General features: G+C 40.8%; 1 protein-coding gene across 4 annotated transcripts in view; it reads right to left on the bottom strand.

The window, feature by feature from the left end:
- The window catches only part of DNAH3 (dynein axonemal heavy chain 3), a 294,020-nt gene that overhangs the window by 145,889 nt on the left and 122,475 nt on the right, over positions 1-25,656 (bottom strand). For all 4 annotated transcript variants that reach the window (XM_033963933.1, XM_033963934.1, XM_033963935.1 and 1 more), the window contains 8 exons: positions 24,879-25,080; positions 22,446-22,538; positions 17,605-17,715; positions 15,556-15,670; positions 8,146-8,344; positions 6,176-6,284; positions 4,158-4,271; positions 1,386-1,562 (listed from right to left, as the gene is read on the bottom strand). In XM_033963933.1, the coding sequence (XP_033819824.1) occupies positions 1,386-1,562; positions 4,158-4,271; positions 6,176-6,284; positions 8,146-8,344; positions 15,556-15,670; positions 17,605-17,715; positions 22,446-22,538; positions 24,879-25,080 (1,120 nt within the window). The remainder of the gene's footprint in view (positions 1-1,385; positions 1,563-4,157; positions 4,272-6,175; positions 6,285-8,145; positions 8,345-15,555; positions 15,671-17,604; positions 17,716-22,445; positions 22,539-24,878; positions 25,081-25,656) is intronic.

Here is a 25,656-nt window from a genome sequence, read left to right as displayed (position 1 = left end):
TGATAAAAAACCCCTAACACAGCTTCATAAAAGGGGAGGATAAGTAACATCATCTATACCAGTGTATCACAAACTGTGTGCCTCCTGAGTTTTCAAGTTTGCTGCGAAACACTAGGGAGGAGGAGAGGTGCTGTCACGGGCTGACTGCCTATAGGACGTGGACATGTTTCTCGTGGCGAGAAGCGCATCCTGTAGTCAATCAGCTGGTGCCAGCCCCTCTCCTCTCTGTGCTTCTTCCCTTCTAGCACCCCCTCACGGGCGGCTCAGGGCCCATCTGGAGGGCCTCTGCGCATGCGTTGACATTGACATGATGGCGTCATGCATTCGCACTTCCGGATGCTCCGAGCTATGGCTACTATGTTTAGTGTGCCACGACTTGACAAAGTTTGCGAGACACCGATCTACACATTTAAGCAGCGATTTTAAGTGGTGGATTCTGGAAACCTGTAAGTCTACAGAGAACTGATGTCCTATAAAATTCTAACCTTTGGTAATTCAAGATGCCTTTGAACACCACAGAGGTAGGCACCATTTTCCTCGTAAGTACTCCACCAAACCCAAACTCCAAACAGGAGCTTAGCTGAGAGTTATGAATGACTCAAAAAAAAAAAAAAAAAAGCTATAGGTGTAAATGCCAATGGGTAGATTTTCTGGTACATATGCCTATTTTTATTCTTTTTTTTTTCCCAATTCTTTATTCATTTTCAAATCTTTCAACAAGTATACAATAATAAATCAAATAATCATACAAATCACTTGTAAAACTTATCCAATAGTGCCTTAAGTACCAAAATACCCCCCTCCCAACAATAATAATGAATTCAATCAACTCATACAAATTATATCTCCCCAATCCCACATAATATTATTCTTTATGTAAAAAGGTGTCTAATCAGGCGAATAGGCAATCAATGGCCCCCAAATCTTTTTAAAATTAGTATAATTTCCTTTCTGTAAAGCAATAATTCTTTCCATTTTATATATATAACATACGGAATTCCACCAAAAGGTGTAATTAAGTCTTGTATAATCTTTCCAATTTCTGGTAATATGCTGAATGGCAAGTCCTGTCATTATTAATAGAAGTTTATTATTATTTGCTGAAATTTGGCTCTTTGATCTCATCAATGTTCCAAATAAAATTGTATCATACATATACACCTTGAAGGTCCACCAAAGCCTCATTTGTAGCATGCCTTCCTAAAATCTCTGTATGCTTCCTATATCTTTTCTACATGCATGCCAATTTAAGCCTGTAAATCTGCTTTTCCCATGTGTAAATGACATGCACATCTTCTCAAATCGTCTCTTAACCTTTTTTATTATAGCCATATCTCCAGTATTTATTTCTTTAGTTTTATAGCCCATTCTCCCCAAATGTTTACCTTTAGGTTGTCTGGAAGTTCTGCACGTCCCGCATAGCCGGGATTCATAGTAATAAAGACAGAGCAGGTGGGATTTAGGGTTATCTCAGTGCCTTCAAAGATAAATGTCTTCAGCTTTCGGGCAATGGCCTGCTGTATACTCAAGATCTGCTGCGCAATTACAGACAAAACTTCAACCTGGATGTGTGAAAGAAATTAAGTATCAGCAGAGATTTTTAAAAAATTTTTTTATAAATTCTTTATTCATTTTTAAAACTTCAATTGTGCACAAGAGATGATGCATTTACATATAATATTAACATTACAGCACAATAAACTTAATATAATAAAGACAAGACTTATTTTCCCCCACCCATTTCCAATTAACCAACCTATCTATATATCTCTTAACCAATGCCAAACCATACCCCCCTCCCCGGAAGTGTATGATTTCCTCAGTTATATAAATCAATCAATCTTATAAGGTTATTATAATAAATTTAAGGATGTGTGGGGACCTTCCTCTTTACTAACCCAGCGCCTTAAAGTTATTCACTCTGAAATGCCACCGTCAACTCACCTTTGTCACTTAATTTCACCAGATGCTACTTAGTACATATGTTTTATTGTCATGTCTATATTGTAATTTAAGTAAACTGTCATCTATATTGTAATTTATGTAAAATGTCATCTCTGCTCTGTCTGGATTATTATGGATGTACTTTGTAACCCGTTCTGGGCTCTTTTGGGAGGACGGGCTAAAAATCGAATAAATAAATAAATAAATAATAAATAAATAAGTTACACTTTTCCCAATCTTAATACACATGTGGATTTGGAGGGGGGGATTTCTTGTTTTTCCATTAAGAATATATAGATGATTGTCGTAAGATATTATTTTCATGTGGTATATATTAGTTGTACATGAATTTGGGAGGGGGGTGGGGGTTAAATCTTCTTGGTGTATGATATTGAAAATTTTTCAAGTGATGTTATATTATATTTGGTTGTTATTTACTGTACACTTGATGTAAGTTTAAAAATGAATAAAGAAATTAAAAAAAAAATAAAATAAATCAATCTTTACAATATTTAATTAATGGTTCCCAAACTTCCATAAATTTTTTATAATATTCCTTCTGAATGGCCATAAACTTTTCCATTTTAAAGACATAACATAGGGATTTTTAAAATCTTCTGGGTCTTTCTCTTTTTCAGTTTTCCTATGTATCTGTATTCAGTGGCGTAGTAAGGGGGGGTGTGAGGGGTTGGTCCATCCCGGGCACGGTCTTCCTTGGGGCACTGGCACACCTCCTCGTCTCCGCCCCTTCCCACTCCTCCCCCTGCCGCATGTACACACTTGTATCCCTTCCCCATATCTTTTTAACTTCGGCGTGAGCAGCGATGAACCTGCTGTTCGTGTTGGCTTCGGATCTCTCTCTGACATCACTTCCTCCACTGTTTCAAGTACATTAGATTCTGAGCCCAGTGGCGTAGCGAGGGTGAGAGGTGCCCAGGGTGGTGGCACCCCACCCTACCCTCTTCTCCACCCTCTGCTCCTTCCCCGCCATACGCATGCACTCATTCCCTACCCTGTACCTCTTTTAACTTCCCCAGCATGAGTATCACCAATTTGTTGCTGTTTCTCCATGGACAAGCAGGACAACAGCCACAAATGTGGGTGACGTCACAGCCGACGTTGCCAATTTGGTCCTTGTTAAAGAGCTCGGACTAACTTTTAAAGACTTCTTTTTTTTTTTTTTAATTCTTTATTAAATTTTCAGTTCTTACAAAAGTGTAATATAACATACTTGTCATAACCATGAGAATTAAGCACTTATAAACATTCAGAAGCAATTCATCAACCCCCAACAAAAATACCCCCCTCCCTTCCCATCACTTCAATGTGCAATTAATACATCAACAAAAATTAAAACTATAATAATTCTACAAAAGACATCAATGGGTCCCCAAATTAATTTAAAAATTGTGTTCCCTGACAAATCAGCATTTATTTTTTCATATTTATATGTTAAACTTAAATTTGCCCATCAAAATGTAAAGTTAAGACGGTCCCAATTTTTCCAGTTGTGTGTAATCAACTGTACAGCTGTACCCTTCATAATTAAGAAGAGTCGCCTTTTATATTTATCTAAGGGATCCTTTACATGCAACACAGTTCCAAAAATCACTGCCTCATAAGTCAAAGGGATCGCAGACTCTAAAATATTATTAATATGTCCCCAAACCTTTAAAGACTTCTGAGCTCGTGCACTAACGTACCCATTCGAACACATTTCAGTTATATTTTAACTGCCACAGCAATCAAAAGTCAAGACGCCCTTGTCTCCAATTACCATTTATAAAATGATTTAAAAACCGGGATCCAGAATGACATCAGAGGGAGAGCCAGCGCTGGACCGTGCAGATGGTTGGAGTTGCTGCTCGTGCCAGCTTGCAACTGAATACCATAATCCTCTCTGAAATGTTGAAACTTTGATATTTGTGTACATGCTCATCCTATTTAGACAATACATTTTCATCTTGACTTTCATCTAATTAGCCAATGCATTTTCATGAAAATAGAATAAGCATGCTGCTAAGGTCATTCTTTTTACCATACTTATACTAAATCTTTTGCTTCACCAATTAAATAACAATTTAATGTGCAGGTTCCATTTTTTGACCGTATGCTAAACATTTTCACATGTTTCATTGCATAGGCATTTTTACATTTTCAAAATTCAATTATTTTCTATATTTTCACATTTTTAGAAGTTACTTCAATATTACCTCAATTCTGTTGAACTCATCAAAGCAAGCCCAGGCTCCTGACTGTGCGAGTCCCTTGAAAAATTTACCCATGGCTTGGTAATCCAGCCCATCAGAGCAATTAAATACGACACACTGAAAACACAAAACCACATTTATGTTCACAAGATCAAGAATTCTTATAAAATGAGAGCATTATCACAGTGGGGATAAGTTTCTGGAGGAAAAGTCCATAAAAATGTATTAGCCAGGTAGAACTGGGCTAGCCTTTTCTGATTTCTGGAAATGAATTATGAGAAACAGATCTACTTTTTGGGATCTACTAGGCACTTGTGACCCAGATTAGCCACTGTCAAACACAGAATGCTGGCCATGAAATACCTTGGTCTGACTCAGCACAGCTTTTTGTTAACAAGTTCAGACTGCGAAATAAGGGTCTGGACCATGGTATAATTCAAGTACACATTAAGGCAATAACCATTTTGATAATTTTCTATTTGAGGAGTTAAAGTAACTTTCCTTGGTACCTTTCCTTTTATATATGAAATTAGGTTTTTGGAGTAGAAGGCTGATGACATTGACACCAGGTATTTAAACCAAGATTCAGTTAGTCCATGTGCCTAAGGCCCTACCCTCAGGAGGGACATTAGGCAACTGGCTCAATTCCGGTTGGCCCAGATGCCTAAGGCCCCTCCTATGGGCAAGGCCTTAGGCACCTGGGATAATCAGGCACTAGGCCCCTCCCCAGTGCATCCCACAATGCACCAGAAAGGAGCAGGCCCACCATTCCAAGGAAGGCGGGCCTGCTGGCCAGCCGGAGGACCTGTCCGTCTGGCCATCAATTAAGGTTAGTGGGGGGAGGGTCCGCGGAGTGTGGAGAAGGGGTCCAGGGGGACTCAAGGTCTTGATCAGGGGGAAGGGGGTTCAGGGGGGAGGTTGTCTGGCAGGAGAGTTTGGGCACCCTCCTGCCAGTAATCACAGGGGTTTGGAGTTTGGATCGGCAGCAGAGATTGCGCATCTCTCCTGCCGGTAATTGCGGGCGTTCAGGGTTTGGATCAGCAGGAGAGATTGGGCATCTTTCCTGCTGGGGAGATTAGGAGGAATCGTGGCAGGAGAAATTGGGCATCTCTCCTGCCATGATCATTACCGGTGCGGGGGGGACAGGTTGCCTGGGCTGATAATCCTAATTATGGATTGGCTGGGTATGCCCTGAGGACTGGATTGAGAACCACTGCTCTAAACACTGCAAGTCCTACACTGGGTTCAATTGAAGTGGTGCTTCTTCAGGCCCGCAGGAATGCAATCCAGATTGCTTGTGGAAGCTGTAGGATGTGAACTATGTGCACTCATTCCAGAAGGATCTATCCTAGCTTGGAAGCATAGCAGAGGTCCCCATGGCAGGCAGTCAAATGAAGCTTTAGACTTTTAAATGTATTCACTTATTCATACAAGGGATCAGCATCTGGGAGGAAAAAGAACAGGCAGTGCCAGCAGCTAATACTACCTATTTTATGCAATATAACAGTATTAATGCCAGTACCTTAACCCTACTCCTCTGCCCTCCAACCCGGCCTGCTGATTAACCATTCCCCTTAACTGTATCTATGACATCCTGTTTGTCTGTCCTGGCTGTTTAGATTGTAAGCTCTTTCAAGCAGGGACTGTCTTCTTCATGACTGTACAGCATTGCGTGCGTCTGGTAGCGCTATGGAAATAATTAATAGTAGTAGTAGTAGTATGAAGAGTTCCAGCCTGTGGGAAGCAGAGCTGAGATTGTGATGTCATAATGCCTCATTCCACCAATAAGAGCCAACATCATCAGTGATGTCACAATGGCTTGATTGTCCTGTACTCCCCTCTGCCCTCCAACCCAGCCAGCAGTTTAACCATTCCCCTTAACTGTATCCATGACATCCTGTTTGTCTGTCTTGGCTGTTTAGATTATAAACTCTTTTGAGCAGGTACTGGTTTCTTCTTCTTTGTGACTGTGCAGCGCTGTGTACATCTGGAAACGCTATAGAAATAATTAATAGTAGTACCTGTTTAGCCAGGGCTTTTGCAAGATCTTTTGTTGTCTCCGTTTTACCAGTTCCTGCTGGTCCCTCTGGAGCACCACCAAGATTTAATTTCAAAGCGCCCATTAAGGTTCTGAATACAAAGCATAAACAACATTTAATAGATGAATTTGGAAGAAATAGTTCCTCGATTTTTCTCTGAAAATGGTCCTTTTAGTTTTCACTAAACTAATCCTTAATACCACTTCCAGACAGGATGTATCCAATATGTATTTTAGTATTCGTTCAGGAAAAAGGCCTTTTTCCTGAACGAATACTAAAATACATATTGGATACATCCTGTCTGGAAGTGGTATTAAGGATTAGTTTAGTATAGAGTGTTTTGAACCACTTCGGGTAATTATATCTTGGAGCCTTTTAGTTTTCAGTCTTGTTCTTTATGAATGAGGATCTCCTAGTGTAAAGGGAACATCATCTGCACAGATCAGTCTTCCAAAGCAAAGCTAGATATCATAAGTGGATCTAAACATGTCAAGTTTATATTTAGGCAAAGAAGATTATTGAATACAGCATGCAGAGTTAGCCATATCCTAGCCAAGCTTTAAAAGCTATAATTGGTTAAATTAGTTAAATTCATTGGTTAATTAATCTCAATGTATTTCATATTCTCTGTGAAATCACTACAAAAGCAGTTTTTAAACCTTTTTAGTGTAACAAGTCCAACCAACATTGGCCTGCCTACCTCTGCAGTTGAAAGTGCACAGGGGTGGGGGTGAAGGGGGTCCCCTTGGGGGCCTAGGCCCTCTCAGTTTGGGTTCAGGCCCCATTAGTCAAAGAACTTTGGTGCCTAAGCCACTCCCATCCTCCTTGTGCTGCTACTGTGATGTGGAAGTCCCAGCCACTGACACAGGGACTTCTCATGCATGCTTTGTTTGTGCAGGCCCAGGGAGTCGCAGAATTGGCAGCTGATAATATGCTACCAACCTCTGCATTACAGCAGCAGAACAAGGATATGAAGTGCATCTTGGGCACTGAGGGGCTGATTCTATACACGGGTGCCCCGACTATAGGTAGTGGTAGGCGTCTAGCAGCCAATCGGGATGCATGTTTAAAAAACAAACAAACCACGAGGCGGGATGCCTACACTGTAGGCGTGTGTCACGTTTAAGGGAGACATGTCGGGACACTTAAGGCTGGGTGTGGACGCCTGGAAGTGGCCTTGGGTGAGCTTAAGTGGCCCTAGGCATCTCCCTAGGACCACGACAGATGTAGACCTACATTTCAAATAGACGCACCCGCTGAGCTGATTGCGTCAATGGAATTCCTCTGCCACAATCAGATGAGCGGCTGCGGAAGGGAACCCTCAGCGAAGTCCCCTTGCAGGAGGGATGCCAACTCCCTCCTGCTGCCACACCTCCCCACAGAAGTTCACAACCTCCCCCAATCAGTTACCCAGTCACTCCAGACTTCCCCACACTCCTCCAAACTTATGGGCCCCTCCCTAGTACCCCTAAGTCCTCCTGATACACCCCCCCCCCCCCTCTGTACCTCTGTAGTAGAAAGTCCGACCGGAGAGATGTAATGTAATGTAATTTATTTCTTATATACCGCTACATCCGTTAGGTTTCTAAGCGGTTTACAGAAAATATACATTAAGATTAGAAATAAGAAAGGTACTTGAAAAATTCCCTTACTGTCCCGAAGGTTCACAATCTAACTAAAGTACCTGGAGGGTAATAGAGAAGTGAAAAGTAGAGTTAGAGGAAAAATAAAAATAAAATAAACATTTTAACAAGACAGCATTGATCTAAATATTTACACTCCAAAATGGCAGGCATTTCGCTTCCTGGTGCATTCTGGAATGCGCCGTGAAGGGGCCTAAGACCCTGATTGGCTCAGATGCCTAAGGGAGGTTGCAATTCAGAAATATATATTAGTTTAAATAAACTGAAATACAAACGAGGATTTCAAATATTTAAAAAAAAAAAAAATACCTATAACATCGATCGGTCAGGGGAGTTATAACCAGGCGAGGAGAATTTCCTAGATACTCATAACCATATTTGGCCTCAGTGGTAATCATTCGTACCAACACATCATCTTCTTCCCAATAATATCTCAGTTGAGAAATCCACTGGAAGTCGTTCAGACTTGAAATTTGGTCCTCGGCCAATTTTGCCACCACATCACGTGCTGCAAAAACAGAAGAGCACAATTGGAAAAATTATGACAGATGCAAAACATATTGAGGGATACGGGAAATCCGGGTCTCCAACAAGGAGCACCTAAATGGGCCTCCGCGTGTGCTGATCGCCGGACTAGATGGACCTTGGTCTGTTCCAGTGAAGGCGTTTCTTATGTTCTTATGTTATAACTTTTGGTGGAATTCGGATGCCATATATATAAAATGGAGCGCACAATAGCAACACAGAAAGGTTACTTTGGTAAATTTCAGAAGATTTGGAGACCATTAGCAGATTTTTGTAATGATTAATAACATTTTCCCATAATAAGATATTTGTTAAGTGGGGATGGGGTGGGTATTATTTTATTTATCTCATAATATGTATGAATTAATTAATACATTTTGATGTATTAGGTTAGATTTTCTGAAATAGGTAGGGAGGGATTGGAGGGTTTTCTATTTTATTTACATTTGTCATATTTATTAAATGTATTACATAATATTTAAATCATTATAAAATATGAATATAAGTATGATGTATTGTACTTAAAGTGTTCATGAAGAAAATAAATTAGAAGAGCTTCATCAGGAAAGCACCAGCATTAACACTACAAGTGAAACAAAGCAATGTTTAAGTTCAAAATTTGCGATAAATAAATGCAGTTTAAGGAGGCTGTTTTTGGGTCTGAAAAAGTTCCTTGTAATAGCTGCTTGAATCTGAAGAAAGAGGTGTAGTAAAACTACGGACCTGGGAGAATAAACATAATTGTAAGTTAGTAGTTGATTAGGAATAAAGCTTTATAGCGATTTAAAAAGGTTTACTAAAAAGTTTTTGGGAAAATGTTGAAGAGTTCGTTAGTGTAACCGGAAGCACCGCTATAGAGCGTTCACTAATGCAAGTACGAATGCAAGTATTTATGTTAAATACTTATCGCAAATTTTGAACTTAAACATTGCTTTGTTTCGCTTGTAGTGTTAATGCTGGTGCTTTCCTGATGAAGCTCTTCTAATAGTAGTAAGAGCGAAACGGAGATCTTCCGTCATCGTGAAGCTAAGTACTTCATACATGATCGAAACATTTAAGTACCTCACGGGACGTGTCGAAGTGGAAGATGATATTTTCTTTCTCAAGGGACCCTTGGCCACAAGAGGGCACCCGCTCAAACTCAGGGGCGGAAAATTTCATGGCGACACCAGAAAGTATTTCTTCACAGAGAGAGTGGTTGATCATTGGAACAAGCTTCCAGTGCAGGTGATCGAGGCAGACAGCGTGCCAGACTTTAAGAATAAATGGGATACCCATGTGGGATCCCTATGAGGGTCATGATAAGAAAATTGGGTCATTAGGGCACAGACAGGGGGTGGGTAAGCTGAGTGGGCAGACTTGATGGGCTGTAGCCCTTTTCTGCCGTCATCTTCTATGCTTCTATGTTTCTATGTTTATATACACTTGAATGGGAGAGTACTACTTAGTAAATGAAAACCAGTACTTGAATCAAAAAAAGATTTGCAAGTATTTTGTATAACATTTAACTTATTTAAAATTAAAATAAAAAAATATATAAAAAGAATGTTTTGATAAAAAAGTGAGAAAATAGGAGAATATACAGGACCAATGATAGCTCACCCTGTAGTTATTAGCTTGTAAAATACATCAGGCTTTTAGCTGTGAGCGCTTGAGATCCTTAAGTATTTCTCCTCCATATCCAGTTTGGATAATTTCACTTGTGTTTTAGCCAATTTAGTAAATATTTAGAGAGTATTATTTTTTTTTTTTAATTTTTTATTTATAAATTTTTCATTCTTACAAATTTTTGATTTTACATAAAATTTCAAATAATACATGAAAAATTGTGATTACAAATAATTCAGCTTATCACATGAAATATACCCCTCCCCTTTTTTCATTTCTTAAATCCATAGAATATACATTCCCTTCCCCATTCTAACATATCTATTACTAATGTGCTATGAAATCTGATCATTGGAATAACGTGTCAATGGTTCCCAAATTTTCTTAAAATTATGAATATTTCCCTGTTGTAATGCTATTGTTTTTTCCATTTTGTATATATGACAGACTGAATTCCACCAAAATGTATAGTTTAATTTGGTATAATCCTTCCAATTTTGAATTATTTGTTGCATGGCGACCCCTGTCAATATTAATAATAGTTTGTTATTGTTTGCTGAAATCGGACTCTGAGTTCTCATTGCTGTACCAAATAGTATAGTATCATATGAGAGTCCTACATGATTTTCTAGTAATTCATTAATTTGGGGCCAAATTAGTTTCCAAAATGCATTTATACAGGGACAAAAAAAATTTAAGTGATCTAATGTCCCAACTTCTACTCTGCAATGCCAGCATCTATTAGATCTAGTACTATCTATCTTTTGTAAGCGTGTAGGGGTCCATAAATCTCTATGTAACAAAAACATCCAAGTTTGACTCATAGATGCTGACTTTGTAGATCTTAATCTCCAGGACCAAAATCGTGGCCATTGAGACTCAGAAATTATTTAGAGAGTATTATAAAGAACAAACTGACAGAGTATATTCATAGTTCTTATAACCACTTATATAATAAGGCACAGCCGTAAAACAATATAAAAAATACAAAAATTGCTATGCGCTGTTTCAAGTCTTTGCCAGGATTTTCACATGTATAGTGATGCATGTTTCAAGTCCAAGGTAGGGAGAACGAGAGGGCACTCTCTAAAATTGAAAGGAGATAGATTCCGTACAAATGTAAGGAAGTTCTTCTTCACCCAGAGAGTGGTGGAGAGCTGGAACGCTCTTCCGGAGTCTGTTGTAGGGGAAAACACCCTCCAGGGTTTCAAGACTAAGCTGGACAAGTTCCTGCTAAACTGGGACGTACGCAGGTGAGACTGGACTCATTTAGAGCACTGGTATTTGACCTGGGGACCGCCGTGTGAGCGGACTGCTGGGCAGGATGGACCACTGGTCTGACCCAGCAGCGGCAATTCTTATGTTCTTATCCACATAAAAGAAAAACAATTATACGAAACATGTGGAGAAAAACAGACCTCAATCTTTTGGCTCAAAGACACTAACAAAGTGCAAAACGTGGAGTCTAAGGGGTCCTTTTACTAAGGTGTGTTAGCCGTTTTAGCGCGTACGACATATTAATGCGTGCTAAACGCTAACACACCCATTATAAGTCTATGGACATGGTAGCGTTTAGCGCGCGAGCTAAAATGACTAACGCACCTTAGTAAAAGGACCCCTAAGTGGGAAGCTATGCAATGGATTGTGAAATATTGGCCAGCCTTGCTTGACAGACCTTCTAAGATAAGTGGCTATTTTTACAGCTACTTTTCTCTTTGAGATAGAACGTTATATAGTGTTTCTGATAGCCACGTTCTTTTTTTCTCTTTTGCATATTTTGCTTGTCACAGTTGGATTGCTCCCCAACAATAAGAATCTTGCTATTGATTTTTCATGACATAATACATAGTAACATAGTAGATGACAGCAGATAAAGACCCGAATGCCCAAACTGAATCAATTTAAATTTTTTTTTTTTTCTTCTTCTTAGCTATTTCTGGGCAAGAATCCAAAGCTTTACCCTGTACTGTGCTTGGGTTCAAACTGCCGAAATCTCTGTTAAGACTTATTCCAGCCCATCTACACCCTCCCAGCCATTGAAGCCCTCCCCAGCCCATCCTCCACCAAACGGCCATATACAGACACAGACCGTGCAAGTCTGCCCAGTACTGGCCTAGTTCAATATTTAATATTATTTTCTGATTCTAAATCTTCTGTGTTCATCCCACGCTTCTTTGAACTCAGTCACAGTTTTACTCTCCACCACCTCTCTCGGGAGCGCATTCCAGGCATCCACTACCCTCTCCGTAAAGTAGAATTTCCTAACATTGCCCCTGAATCTACCACAATCTGCATAATATACACCAGTGGTTCCAACCCTATCCTGGAGGACCAGCAGCCAATCGGGTTTTCAGGCTAGCCCTAATGAATTTGCATGAGAGAGATTTGCATATAATGGAAGTGACAGGTATGCAAATCTGCTCCATGCATATTCATTAGGGCTATCCTGAAAACCCGATTGGCCTGCTGGTCTTCCAGGACAGGGTTGGGAACCACTGATATACACATTTACAGCATAAGTTTGAAAGCAGCGAAGTATGATGTCTAAGTTCACCTGTGATGATAGTGGCGCGTTTTGCACTTTGTGTCTTTGAGCCAAAAGATTGAGGTCTGGTTTTCTCCACTTGTCTTTGTGTATATAATTGTTTTTGTTTTGTGTGGATGCATGTGAAAATTCTGGCAAAGACTTGAAACAGCGCGTAGTAATTTTTGTATTTGTGAGAGTATATTCATAAGCATGGACTAAGGAGGTAAAATGGATATGGATTTACTCAAGGGAAATCTTGCCTCACCAATCTACTACATTTTTTTGAAGGGGTGAATAAACATGTGGATAATGGCGAGTCAGTTGATATTGTGTATCTTAATTTTCTTTTTTTCCAATTCTTTATTATTTTCAAAAAACTTACAATAAATGTAACATTTAATACCACATTTTATACATCAATGACATACTTAATATATTATTAATACACATTTCAGAATTAATCCCCCCCTACACATTCACAATGCCCATCACATAAAAATATTTGTGGGAAGGGTGGGTGGGGAGGGAATAAATTTATGTTTTTACGAGGACAATAGAAAGAAATTCAAGTGATGTGTAAAAGTTTTAAATGATGTAATATTGTGTACTTGATGTAAGATGAAAAAATGAATAAAGAATTTGAAAAAAAAAACAAACCCCAAAAACCTTTTATCATGAACCCCAATATATCTAAATTCATTAATCTATCAGATCCCCAATCTCCCCCCTCCCGGATGTTATAGGGAAAAACAATTAATTAAGTAATCTCCTGAAATTTCTTAAAATTCCCTTTCTGAATGGCTAATATTCTTTCCATTTTGTACACATGACACAATGAACTCCCACCAAAAGCTATAATTAAGTCTTTTCCAATTCTTCGTAATTTGTTGTATAGCAACTCCTGTCATTATTAATAAAAGTCTATTGTTTTTAGATAATATTTGACTTTTAGCTCTCATTGACATGCCAAAAAGCACAGTATCATAGGATAATGCCACTGGATTTTCTAACAAACAATTTATTTGGTCCCATATTGATTTCCAAAAAGCCAAAATAAATGGACAATAAAATAATAAATGATCAGTCCCTGCTTCGAGATGACAATGGCAACATTTATTAGACTTAGAGCTATCTAATTTTTGTAATCAAACAGGGGTCCATAATGCTCTATGTAACAGAAAAAACCAAGTTTGTCTCATAGATGCTGACATTGTACATCTCAACCTCCAAGTCCAAATTCGTGGCCATTGAGATGCAGGAATTTGGTGCTTAATCTCAATACTCCAAATGTCCCTAAGACCAGTTTTTGGTTTCTTATTTATAAATCCAGCTAACAATTTATACCACTGTGTGGCCTGGTGTCCCAGGAAGTCTACCTGAAAGCATAAGAATTTCAAACTATATTGATTATTTAAATTTTTCCATTCAGCGAACCCTACCTAAATGGTCTGCTTCAGTTGCAGCCATCTATAACTTTGTGATTTATTAAGTCCAAATCTATGTTGTAACTGTGAAAAGTCAAGCAGTTTACCATTAGATATAACATCCTCTAAGGTACGTATTCCTGCTATCATCCAATGCTTCCAGTGCTTAAATCCGCAAATTTGAATCTTGGAGTTTAGCCAAATAGTTTGATTTGTTGATTTGTGAATTGGAATAGGTGTTAAATTATTGACATATCGTAATGTTTTCCATGTATCTACTAGTATTCTGTTTTCTTTATATAATCTAGGCATTTTGATACTGAGAACATGGCATAATCGCAGAGGAAACATGAGTTGCCATTCCAACCATAACCAATCTGGGATATTTTCAATGAGCTCTGGGAGGACCCAATACATACCTTGGCACAAAATATAGGCTTGATGATACCTATAAAAATTGGGAAAATTTACCCCTCCCTCCATGATTGTTTTAGTTTGCGGAGCGGAGTTAGACAGGGATGTCCCTTGTCTCCTTTGCTTTTTGATATTGTATTAGAACCCTTGTATCTTGATTTTCAAAAAGCATTTGACAAAGTACCTTGTGAAAGACTCCTAAGGAAATTAGAATGTCATGGGATAGGAGGTAATGTCCTATTATGGATTAAAGAACTGGTTAAAAAGATAGAAAACAGAGAGTAGAGTTAAATGGTCAATATTCTCAATGGAGTAAATAGTGGGGTTCCCCAGGGGTCTGTGCTGGGATCGCTGTTTTTAACATATTTATCAGTGATCTAGAAATGGGAATAACTAGCGAGATCATTAAATTTGCTGATGATACAAAGTTGTTCAAAGTTGTTAAATCGCAAGAGGATTGTGAAAAATTTAAAGAGGACCTTAAGAGACTGGGCATCAAAACATGTTTACTGTTTGGGATCTTGCCAGATACTTGTGACCTGGGTTGGTCACTGTTGGAAACAGGATACTGGACTTGATGCACCTGCGGTCTGTCCCAGTATGGCAGCTCTTATGTTCTTATGATTATTAGAATTTATTTTTCCTATCAGGAAGCAGGGAACACATTATCAAACTCCTTACTATAAATGCAGTATTCTAAGCAGTGGCCTAGTAAAGGGGGGTAGAGGCCAGTGGACTGCCCCAGGTGCCGTCTTGATGTGGGCACCGGCACCTCTCCGCTCCCCACTCCATGCTCGTGACCTCCCTTCCCCCCGCCATACAGCAAAGTTACTTACCGTAACAGGTGTTATCCAAAGACAAGCAGATATTCTCACATGTGGGTGACGTCACTCACGTATCATTTTAAATGTTCATTAGCATGAGCAACTTCTCTGGCTTGCTACTTATGCCTGCCTGGCTCCCCTCTGATATCATTTCCAGGTCTCAGGGACCAGGAAGTGACATCAGAGGGAAAGCCAATGCTAGTGGCAAGCAGCAGGCCACAGAAGCTGTTCATGCTGACGTAGATTTAAAGAAATATGGGGAAGGGAGGGCACAAGTGTGGCATAAGGGTCGGGGAAGGAGCTGGGGCTGGCGAGGAGGGTATGACATGGCACCACCACTCCAGGCGCCTCCTACCCTCCCTATGCCACTGATTCTAAGTATACTGAAAACGCTTACCATGTACATCAATGACAGTCAGTGCTCCCAGGGTAAGACGGGCACCACCAGACAGCTTTCCTCTAACAAGTTCAACTATCTCACTGATTTGTTGGTTGCTCTTGTTCAAGAAGGCCTTAGGCAGAAAGAAATGGGAAGATAAAAGGAATCATTTCTGAAATGGGAAAATGATGGCATTTATTCTAAACATCATTGCAAGACATGCACTCTGATTTGCTGTTGTCCAAAGGAAGCAAGGAGAGCAACCCCACGTTAACTATACAGCAAGAAGAAAAGTGAGGAAGGAACTGTACACACCAACCTTGGCTAAAAGTAAGTTTATTGAATACAAATATCTATTAAAATATGGTACAATCTAATTGTCCTCTGATGTGGATGGGACAAGGGCATAGCAAGTTCATAGATGTTTAATTCTCATTTCAGAAAGGGACTAAACATCTATGTCCTAAAATATTGGCATTAGGAGTTACACTTGGTACCAAGCATGTTTAGGATTTGATAAACAGCTACTATTGAGCAGCACTCCATTGGAGGGATTGGGAGCAGTGGCGTAGTAAGTGGGGGGGAGGTCGGCCCCAGGTGATGCCTTGGTGGGGACACCAGCACCTGTCCTCCTCTCTGCCCCCCAACCTCCCCGCTCCTTTCTGACCTCTCCTGCCGCATGTGTGCGCCCCTTTCCTTTTACCTTTTTAATTTTTTCCGGCACAAGCAGTATCACAAACCTGCTGCTTGTGTCTGTGGTGGCTCTCTCTGATGCCACTTCCGGGACCTGCAGCTAGGAAGTGACATCAGAGAGAGAGCCAACACGATGCGTGCAGGCAGCAAGTTTGTAATGCTGCTCGTGCTGGAAAAATTAAAAAGGTACAGGGGAAGGGAGCACATGAGCGTGACGGGGGGGTCAGGAAGGAGCGGGGGCTGGAGAAGAGGGGAGGGGGCGCCACTTACCCTCAATACGCCAATGAATGGGAGGTTGCTATTTCATTTACCCAGTGATTTCTCTCCACCAATGCCAAATTGGCAAGGCACAGAAGTACTGTGATAGCATCAGGATAATATCATATTAAATGTTGGCACTTAATCAGTTATATTGTCATTGTACAACAGGGATGTCCAATCTGTGGCCTGAGGGCTACATGCGGCCCAGTGAAGTATTTTGTGCGGCCCCAGTCAAGGGCGATGCAGTGTTTTCCTCTGCTGCCCCTGAGTATTTACCGTCTTGCCGGCTCCCTCCTCTGTCTTGCTGCAGCGTTTGCACATTTGTGCAGCCCCAGAAACATTTTTTTCGACCATTGTGGCCCAGGGAAGCCAAAAAGTTGGACACTCCTGTTGTACAACATAGCCAGGTATGTACTGGTACATAACTGGTCACGGGCTGGCTTTGAACCCATCAATATTATATACATTTACTTTTCTTAAATAGATTTTTATATCAAATGAGCTCATTGCTTAAGGGCCTGATTCTCTAAAGGATGCCAATCTCAGTGGCCGCCTAAGAAGCGGGCACCGATTGCATGTCAATCATGCGTCAGTGTCCTATAGAGAAATGCGTCTACATTTACTAACAGACACATTAAATGTAGGCCAGCATTTTACAGGCCTACATTTAAGGCGTCTGTCTCGCACCTATGGAGATACATAGAGATGCTTACAGACGACCATGCCACACCTTGGGCATCCATAAGCATCTCTACACCTTGGGCATCCATAAGCATCTCTACACGTCTCTGTAGGCACACAACATACACCTATAATATAGGCATCCTTCCCCACCTCCATTTTTTTTTTTTTAAAACATGCATCCCGATTGGCTGTGAGACGGTGGTATGATGCTTACCGCTGCTTAGAATCAGGACGCCCATTTGGAGAATCAAGCCCTAAATGTTCACTTCTCTTGTATTTTAGAAAAGGCTCTATGACATCAGATTCTGTTCTAAAACGCTGGCAAAACTTGAAACACACTGACCTCCATGTCTCAATTCCAACTTCTATGACCTATCTAAAATGGGGTTGCCCATGTATCCTCCAAAAAGTCCTACAATTTAGTCTTACTGGTAAAGTTCTTTCCTGTATAGCTTCAGCTACTTCTTTGGTCCAAAAGATTGATGACACACAGATAACCACTTGCCCAGGCCATTGCAGAACCCAGTTCTTTCGAGGGACCTTGAGGAAAATGTACAAAGATCATTGCTAAAAACTACTAGTCTACAGTATTTCCTCTAACTACTCTATCAACTATTCTATTTACACTTATTCTAGAAAGCAAATTTCACAATTTTCAGTATGTTTACAGCTAAAACTATGCAACAGTTTTATTCTGTGAGAAACATTGACCTCAGGCTGCCTATTACTCTTGTAATAATCATGCTAATACATGGTTGGAATTCAACTTTGAAGGAACTTTTCTAGACCTAAAACGAAGCTATAAGACAAAGTGGAAAGCTGTGAAAAGTAAAAATGATATAAAGACCCACATTTATATGCAGTGGCATAGTAGGGGGGGGCAGTCCGCCCTGGGTGCCATCTTCGTAGGGGAGTGGCACACGTTCTTCTCTCCTCCCCCCCCCCACTGCCAAGTGCACACGCCGTTTCCCTTTCCCCATACCTCTGTAACATTTCTGACACAGCAGCAACCCCCCAACCTGCTGTCGCACCTGTGTCAGCTCTTATTCTGACATCACTTCCTGGATCCACACATAGGAAGTGACATCAGAGGGGGGAGCCCACAAAGGTGCAACAGCAGGTTGGGGGTTGCTGCTCATGTCAGAAATGTTACAGAGGTATGGGGGAAGGGAAGTGGTTCGTGTGCAAGGCAGTGGGGGGGGGGGGCGGAAAAGGAGCATATAAGAGTAGGGGGCGCCACTGCCCCGGGCACCTCTCACCCTCACTATGCTACTATTTATATGACTATTAAAATGCAAAGTAGTATAAAAAGAATAATTCAAGTTGTCCATTACATAATAGCTTGTTTTCTTTCTTTTTTTTAATTCTTTATTCATTTTAAAACTTTCATCAAGTGTACAAAAATTGCAACAAATAAAAGATTTAAACATTTGTACATCTTATCATTATATCTTATAATTGCAAATATAACCCTCCCCCTCCCATCCTGAAATCCTTATAGTTATTTTTATTTTTCATATAATAGAAACCCACCCCCCACCCCACCCTTATCTTACATAGTTAATAGAAAAATATTAGAAAAATGGCATCAATCATGACAAAAGGACGGGTTTCTGCACCATGGAGAAGCATTGCAAGGACTACAGGGACACGACGGGCTACACCTAACCAGAAGAGGGAAGAATGTCCTTGGACACCGCCTAGCCCGCCTACTCCACAGGGCTTTAAACTAGGTAAGTCGGGGGAGGGTACAGGCACAAACAACATACCAGGCGAACTAAAATGCCAATACATTTATGAGGCTGAGGAAAGTAGACACCGAAATTCTGGGTCAGGGGTGAGTGCACACACTTTTGAGTCGGGAGTAGGGTCACATCATATTTATGGGTCACATTGTAATTCCGGGTCTAGGGGGAGTACACACTGTAGTTCTGGGTATATGGGGAGTACACATTGTGGTTCTGAGCCTCAGGAAAGCACAAATAACACAAACAATGCTAAAGGTGTTCAAATAGCTCAAACAGGAATATCCCCACTGAGACATAACAAAAATATAACATGGAGGGCTATGTACGTCAACGCACACAGTTTAGGAAACAAGATCCTGGATTTGGAAACAGAAATAAGGAATGCCGACCTGGATGTGGTGGCGATATCCGAAACCTGGCTCACAGACTCCCACGGGTGGGACATGGTCATACCGGGTTACAACTTGCTTCGCCGGGACAGAGAGGGTAGGAAGGGAGGGGGTGTAGCATTATATACTAAAGATGACATTAAGGTCACGAGAATCTCAGATGTCCAGTATACTGGGGAATCCCTTTGGGTTAATTTGGCCAGAGGGAAGGACAAATGCTTGTATCTTGGCGTAATTTACAGACCCCCAAGACAACAGGATGACCTGGATATGGAAATAACTGAAGATATAGAAAATATCACCTTGCGTGGGGACACAGTATTGCTAGGTGACTTCAACATGCCTGATGTGGATTGGGTTACACTTACCTCTGCTTCCAGCAGCAGCAGGAGGCTATTAAACTCTATGAAAGGAGCAAGCCTCAGGCAACTGGTGTTGGAACCGACAAGGGATCAGGCAATACTGGACCTGATACTTACCAATGGAGAAAGTGTCACAGAGGTCTCGGTGGGCGACACATTGGCCTCCAGTGACCACAACATGGTATGGTTCAATATCAGGAAAGGTTTCACTAAATCTACTACACTAACCAAAGTCCTCAAATTCAAGGACACAAATTTCAAAGAAATGGGAGACTTCGTTCACCAGGCGCTACAAAGCCAAGAAGAAACCGATAACGTGGAAGACATGTGGTCGACTTTGAAAGCAACCATACAAGAAGCAACAAACCGCTATGTAAAATCAGTAAGTAAACGGCGAAGGAACAATAAGCCACAGTGGTTTACTGCGGAGATCTCAGACCTGATCAAGGAGAAGAAAAAAGCATTCATCTCTTACAAACAATCAGGGAAGCAGGACTCTAGAGCAGACTACCTGGCCAAATCAAAAGCCGTCAAAACAGCAGTCAGGGAGGCTAAATTCCTCATGGAGGAGTCTCTAGCAAAGAACATCCAGAAGGGAGATAAATCCTTCTTCAGGTATATCAGTGATAGAAGAAAAAACTCAGGCGGGATTGAACGTCTTAGGAAACCAGACGGAGACTATGTGGAAAAGGATTCGGAAAAAGCCCAACTATTAAATGAATACTTCTGCTCAGTCTTCACCCGAGAAGCGCCAGGGCTCGGCCCTCAGTTACAGACAAGGGTTGGCTCAGTTGACCCGTTTAGTAACTTTGAGTTTACGCCCAGCAGTGTCTACGGTGAGCTGTCAAAGCTCAAGGTTAACAAAGCAATGGGGCCGGACAACCTGCACCCCAGGGTGCTTAGGGAGCTGAGTGATGTCTTGGCGGAGCCACTGTCCGCGCTCTTCAACCTCTCCCTTAGTACAGGCAGCGTCCCGTTGGACTGGAGGACGGCTAACGTCATTCCACTCCACAAGAAAGGCTCAAAGATGGAGACAGCAAACTACAGACCAGTGAGTCTAACATCGATAGTGAGCAAACTAATGGAAACTCTAATCAAACACCAATTAGATAAGATCCTGGATGAGGAGAATCTACGGGATCCCCAACAACATGGATTTACTAAGGGGAGATCCTGCCAATCCAACCTGATCAGCTTCTTTGACTGGGTAACGGGGAAGCTGGATATTGGGGAGTCCCTGGACATCGTGTACCTGGACTTTAGCAAAGCATTCGATAGCGTACCACACCGCAGGTTACTGAGCAAGATGAGTTCTATAGGATTAGGTAACACATTGACGAAATGGGTTGGGAGCTGGCTTGGAGGTAGGCTCCAAAGGGTGGTAGTGAACGGCACCCCCTCCGAAATGACGGAGGTGATTAGTGGAGTACCACAGGGCTCAGTCTTGGGCCCAATCCTATTCAACATCTTTATAAGAGACTTGGCAGAAGGGCTTCGAGGTAAAATAACATTATTCACCGATGACGCCAAACTTAGTAATGTAGTGGGCAAATGCACAACAGACGAAGATTCAGTGCCCAACAACATGATGCACGACCTACTCCTACTGGAGCGATGGTCTAGGACATGGCAACTCAACTTCAATGCCAAAAAATGCAAAGTTATGCACCTGGGCAGCCAGAATCCATGCAAGTCTTATACCCTTAATGGCGAGATCCTAGCAAAAACGGTAGCAGAACGAGACTTGGGGGTAATCGTCAGTGAGGACATGAAGTCTGCCAATCAAGTGGAGCAGGCTTCGTCCAAGGCAAGACAAATCATGGGCTGCATACGAAGGGGTTTCGTCAGTCGTAAGGCGGAAGTCATTATGCCATTGTATAGATCCATGGTGAGGCCCCACCTGGAATACTGTGTGCAATTCTGGAGGCCGCATTATCGCAAGGATGTGCTGAGACTGGAGTCGGTGCAAAGAATGGCCACCCGGATGGTCTCGGGACTCAAGGATCTCCCATACGAAGAATGGCTTGACAAATTACAGCTATACTCGCTCGAGGAGCGCAGAGAGAGGGGGGACATGATCGAGACGTTCAAGTATCTTACGGGCCGCATCGAGGTGGAGGAAGATATCTTCTTTTTCAAGGGTCCCACGACAACAAGAGGGCATCTGTGGAAAATCAGGGGCGAGAAACTACGAGGTGACACCAGGAAATTCTTTTTCACTGAAAGAGTGGTTGATCGCTGGAATAGTCTTCCACTACAGGTGATTGAGGCCAGCAGCGTGCCTGATTTTAAGGCCAAATGGGATCGGCACATGGGATCTATTCACAGGGCAAAGGTAGGGGAGGGACATTAAGGTGGGCAGACTAGATGGGCCGTGGGCCCTTATCTGCCGTCTATTTCTATGTTTCTATGTTTCTAATGGTTCCCAAATTTTAATAAAGTTTTTATAATTTCCATTTAGCTTGTTTTCTTGAATAACAGACTAACAACATTAGCAAGTCAAGCAAGGACTTAGGCAGCTACCACAAAGACAATTTCCAGATTTAAAAGCCACATGGAAATTCTGTAAAACAAAATGTAAGGATCTGTGTGTGTTAGCAGTAGCACATACAGTTGAAGTTTAGGACAAAAGAAACTTTAAAGAAGAACTAAATAAAGTATATTACTAAAGTAAACAATCTTCTGATTGAAGGAATTTTCAAATCTCTACAGTACGTAGATGAATATCTTATTTGTGCAATATAAGGAGGCCCTGGCAGTATTCTCTTTACCTTATTATAGTCGTCAGTGCCATCACGAATAACTTGTCTTATGCTGGAAAGCATATTTCCTTCAACTTGTAGAAGCCATTTCTCCACCATACCCTTTGAACATGAAAATTTTAAAACATAATGTTACAAAGAATATCAGAAAAATGATAAAACTGCTTCAATGTTTTCTTATCAGAATAATTATGCACAGCCACAGATATTTTCTGGATTCTGAAGAACAATCTGTTAGCTGCCCAGTACTTAGCTTTGTAAACTGAACTCATAACTCCGTAGAAAGGACAATTTGTGGCTGGATACGTGACCTCTTTGTGCACACATGCATGTCAGCAAAAGAGCACCTGACAATTCCGCAGTGGATAGGTTGCAACCAAAAACAACAGAAGGAAGACTGCGGAAATAATGTTTGTGATGCAGGCTTTTTATTCAGTCAATAAAATATATCACAACAGAATCCACATGTGCTTTAAACGGTGAGGATCCAACACAGTCCATATTTTGGCTAAACCGTCTTCCTCAGGTATTTTAGCAGTTCAGTCTTTTTTTTTTTTTTTTTTTTTTGAGTTTTAAATTCTTTATTCATTTTAAATCTTAAACAAGTGTACAATAAAATATCCATTAAACTTTCAATATAACTCTTGAAATTCTTAATCATATCATCTAGAACAAAAATATACATCCCCACCCTTCTTAAAGTAACTAAATTTCTTGAGTCATTTTAAAAAACAGACAATAAGTGTACATAAATATATCCATTATAATTTCAATACAGCACTTAAAATTTTTAATCAAATCCTCATAAACAAAAATAGAAATCCCCTCTCTCCCACCCTTCTTAAAGTAAGTAAAACAAACTTTCAAATAAAAATTATATCGCCCCCACCCCCCAATGTGTAAATATAATCTCCCTTAAAAAAAAAATGATGTCTACTCATTACAATACTTTTCCATTGGTTCAGTCTTTTATTATTTCATCTTTTCATTTTTTTTTAGACTGGGCTCACTACAAGCCGGTACACCATCAATAGCTTGCAGGACAATTACTCCCGACAATTCCGCTCCGTCAAATGCTCGCACTGACAAGTGAACGCATGAAGGGAACGGAATTGTCGAGGCGCAATTGTAAGTGTACTGGGGGGATTGCATCAATGTTGTAATTCAGAGCACGTTGGCATTGAACACCCCCCCGAGTGCATCATTGTAAAGGTTTCCCCACCCACCTCTCAGAGCACGTCACCCCCCTCAGAATTGCACCCCCCCTCAACGAGTGCACGAGTGTAGTGGGGGGTTCCCCCCACCCCACCCCTCAGAGCACAAACGGGAATGCATAGGGCAGCAGAGGAGCGAGTTGTAAGTGCTCAGACCGTGAGTTGTAAGTGTAGTGGGGGGATCCCCCACCACACCCCCTCAATGAGAGCGTGAGTGTAGTGAGGGTTCCCACACACACACATCCTCAGAGCGCAAACAGGAAGGCATAGAGCGGGACAAATTTGTCCTGCGTGCAAATGTTGGGGTGGAATTGTTGGTACGCCAATATCCTGCGCGCATTTGACAGGTCACCCTACAGGCCACAAACACTGATGCATATGTTTAACACTCATTGGCTTCACTATCCTTTGGCTTCACTACACTTTCATCAAGTTGTCACTTTTTGCATCCTCATTATCTCAAACTCATTCCTCAACATTTGTCACTATCTCTCACATTCATTCCTTAACATTTGTCACTTATGACAATTTTTTACAATTTTATTCATGTAACTTTTAGAGTATGCAATAAGCTGAATAATTCTATTTATTTTGTTTTGTAGGAAAGCACTGATAACATGTGTTTTATAGTTCCTCCAAGGTCTTTTGTTCTCCCTGAAGACGTACTCGAAACTCAGCTTCAGTTAAAGGAGGACAACAGGTTATTGGACAATGGAGCAAGATGACTGAGTTATAATTTATTAGACTGATGGACAATTATAAAATAGATTCATTTAAATTCACTTCATTTGGATAACTAAGGTATGGGTGAATATCCGATTTGAAGATGCCATCTATTCGCAGGACTTTAAAGCACATGTGGATTCTATTGTGATATATTTTATTGACTGGATAAAAGCCTACATCACAAACATTACTTCCACAGTCTTCCTTCTGTTGTTTTTGGTCACATGTTAAATGTCATCATGAGCGATACATGACTGAAGTAGGTTCCATTATGCTCTTCAAGACAAAGGCCTGATTCAATAAGGAATTTCTCTTTTTCTGCATGTATCAGCAGGCTTAGTCGTAGCCACCATGGCACCCAGTATGGGTGAGACAAATGGCAGATATGCATAGAGTGGGGAGGGAAAGGTATCAAAACTTTGGAATGTCAGGGCAGTAAAGCAGTACAGCTGCTTTGGTCAAGCACCCTATATTAATATTTAACATACATAACAAAAATTACTTTTGCTTTAGCAGGGTAGATTTTTTTGATAAAAGAAACAGTTTCCTTCTCTGAACTGATCATGCCAGTGATTTCAAGGTCTTCTGTGAACTCTAGCTTGGCTATTCCTTCAAAACATTTCTTCAAATGTGGCTGGACTCTTAAAGGATCTTTGGTTTCTGACAAAATCTCAAGCAGCTCATCATTAGACAGGAAAAAGAATCTGTGAAAAAACAAAATGCAGTTAAATTTATTTATTTAAAACTTTATTATATCATTTACAAAAAAACTAAATGGTTTGCATCAATTAATAATAATAATAATTTTATTTCTTATATACCGCCAAAGCCGTAGTAGTTCGAGGCGGTTTACAATAAAGAAAGGCTGGACAATCAGCGAATGGGTACAATCAGCAGATACAGATACAATTAATATATGTAAGCATGGAACAGGTACAATATAAGGGGGTCAAATGTACGGTGAGTGGGAAGCAAGGTAAGAAAAAAAGAGAACTGAGGGGGCAAGGGTAAGTCGGGTTTTCTGGATATCCCTAATGAATATGCATGAGAGAGATTTTCATACCTGTCACTTCCATTACATGCAAATCTCTCTCATGCATACTCATTAGGGATATCTTGAAAACCTGACTGGCTGGTGGTCCCCCAGGACAGGGTTAGGAACCACTGCTCTAAAGCTCAGAAAATTCTAGAAAAGCTTCCTGAACCTGCACAGCTATTCCCATGCTGCCAAATGTCACAGGCTCCTTAGTCAGTAAGCTTCAACCATGGGAAGGATGATG

The sequence above is a fragment of the Geotrypetes seraphini genome, chromosome 11 (assembly GCF_902459505.1).
Source record: "Geotrypetes seraphini chromosome 11, aGeoSer1.1, whole genome shotgun sequence".
In the NCBI taxonomy this organism is placed as follows: Eukaryota; Metazoa; Chordata; class Amphibia; order Gymnophiona; family Dermophiidae; genus Geotrypetes; species Geotrypetes seraphini.
This window is presented reverse-complemented; position numbering and strand designations above follow the sequence as displayed.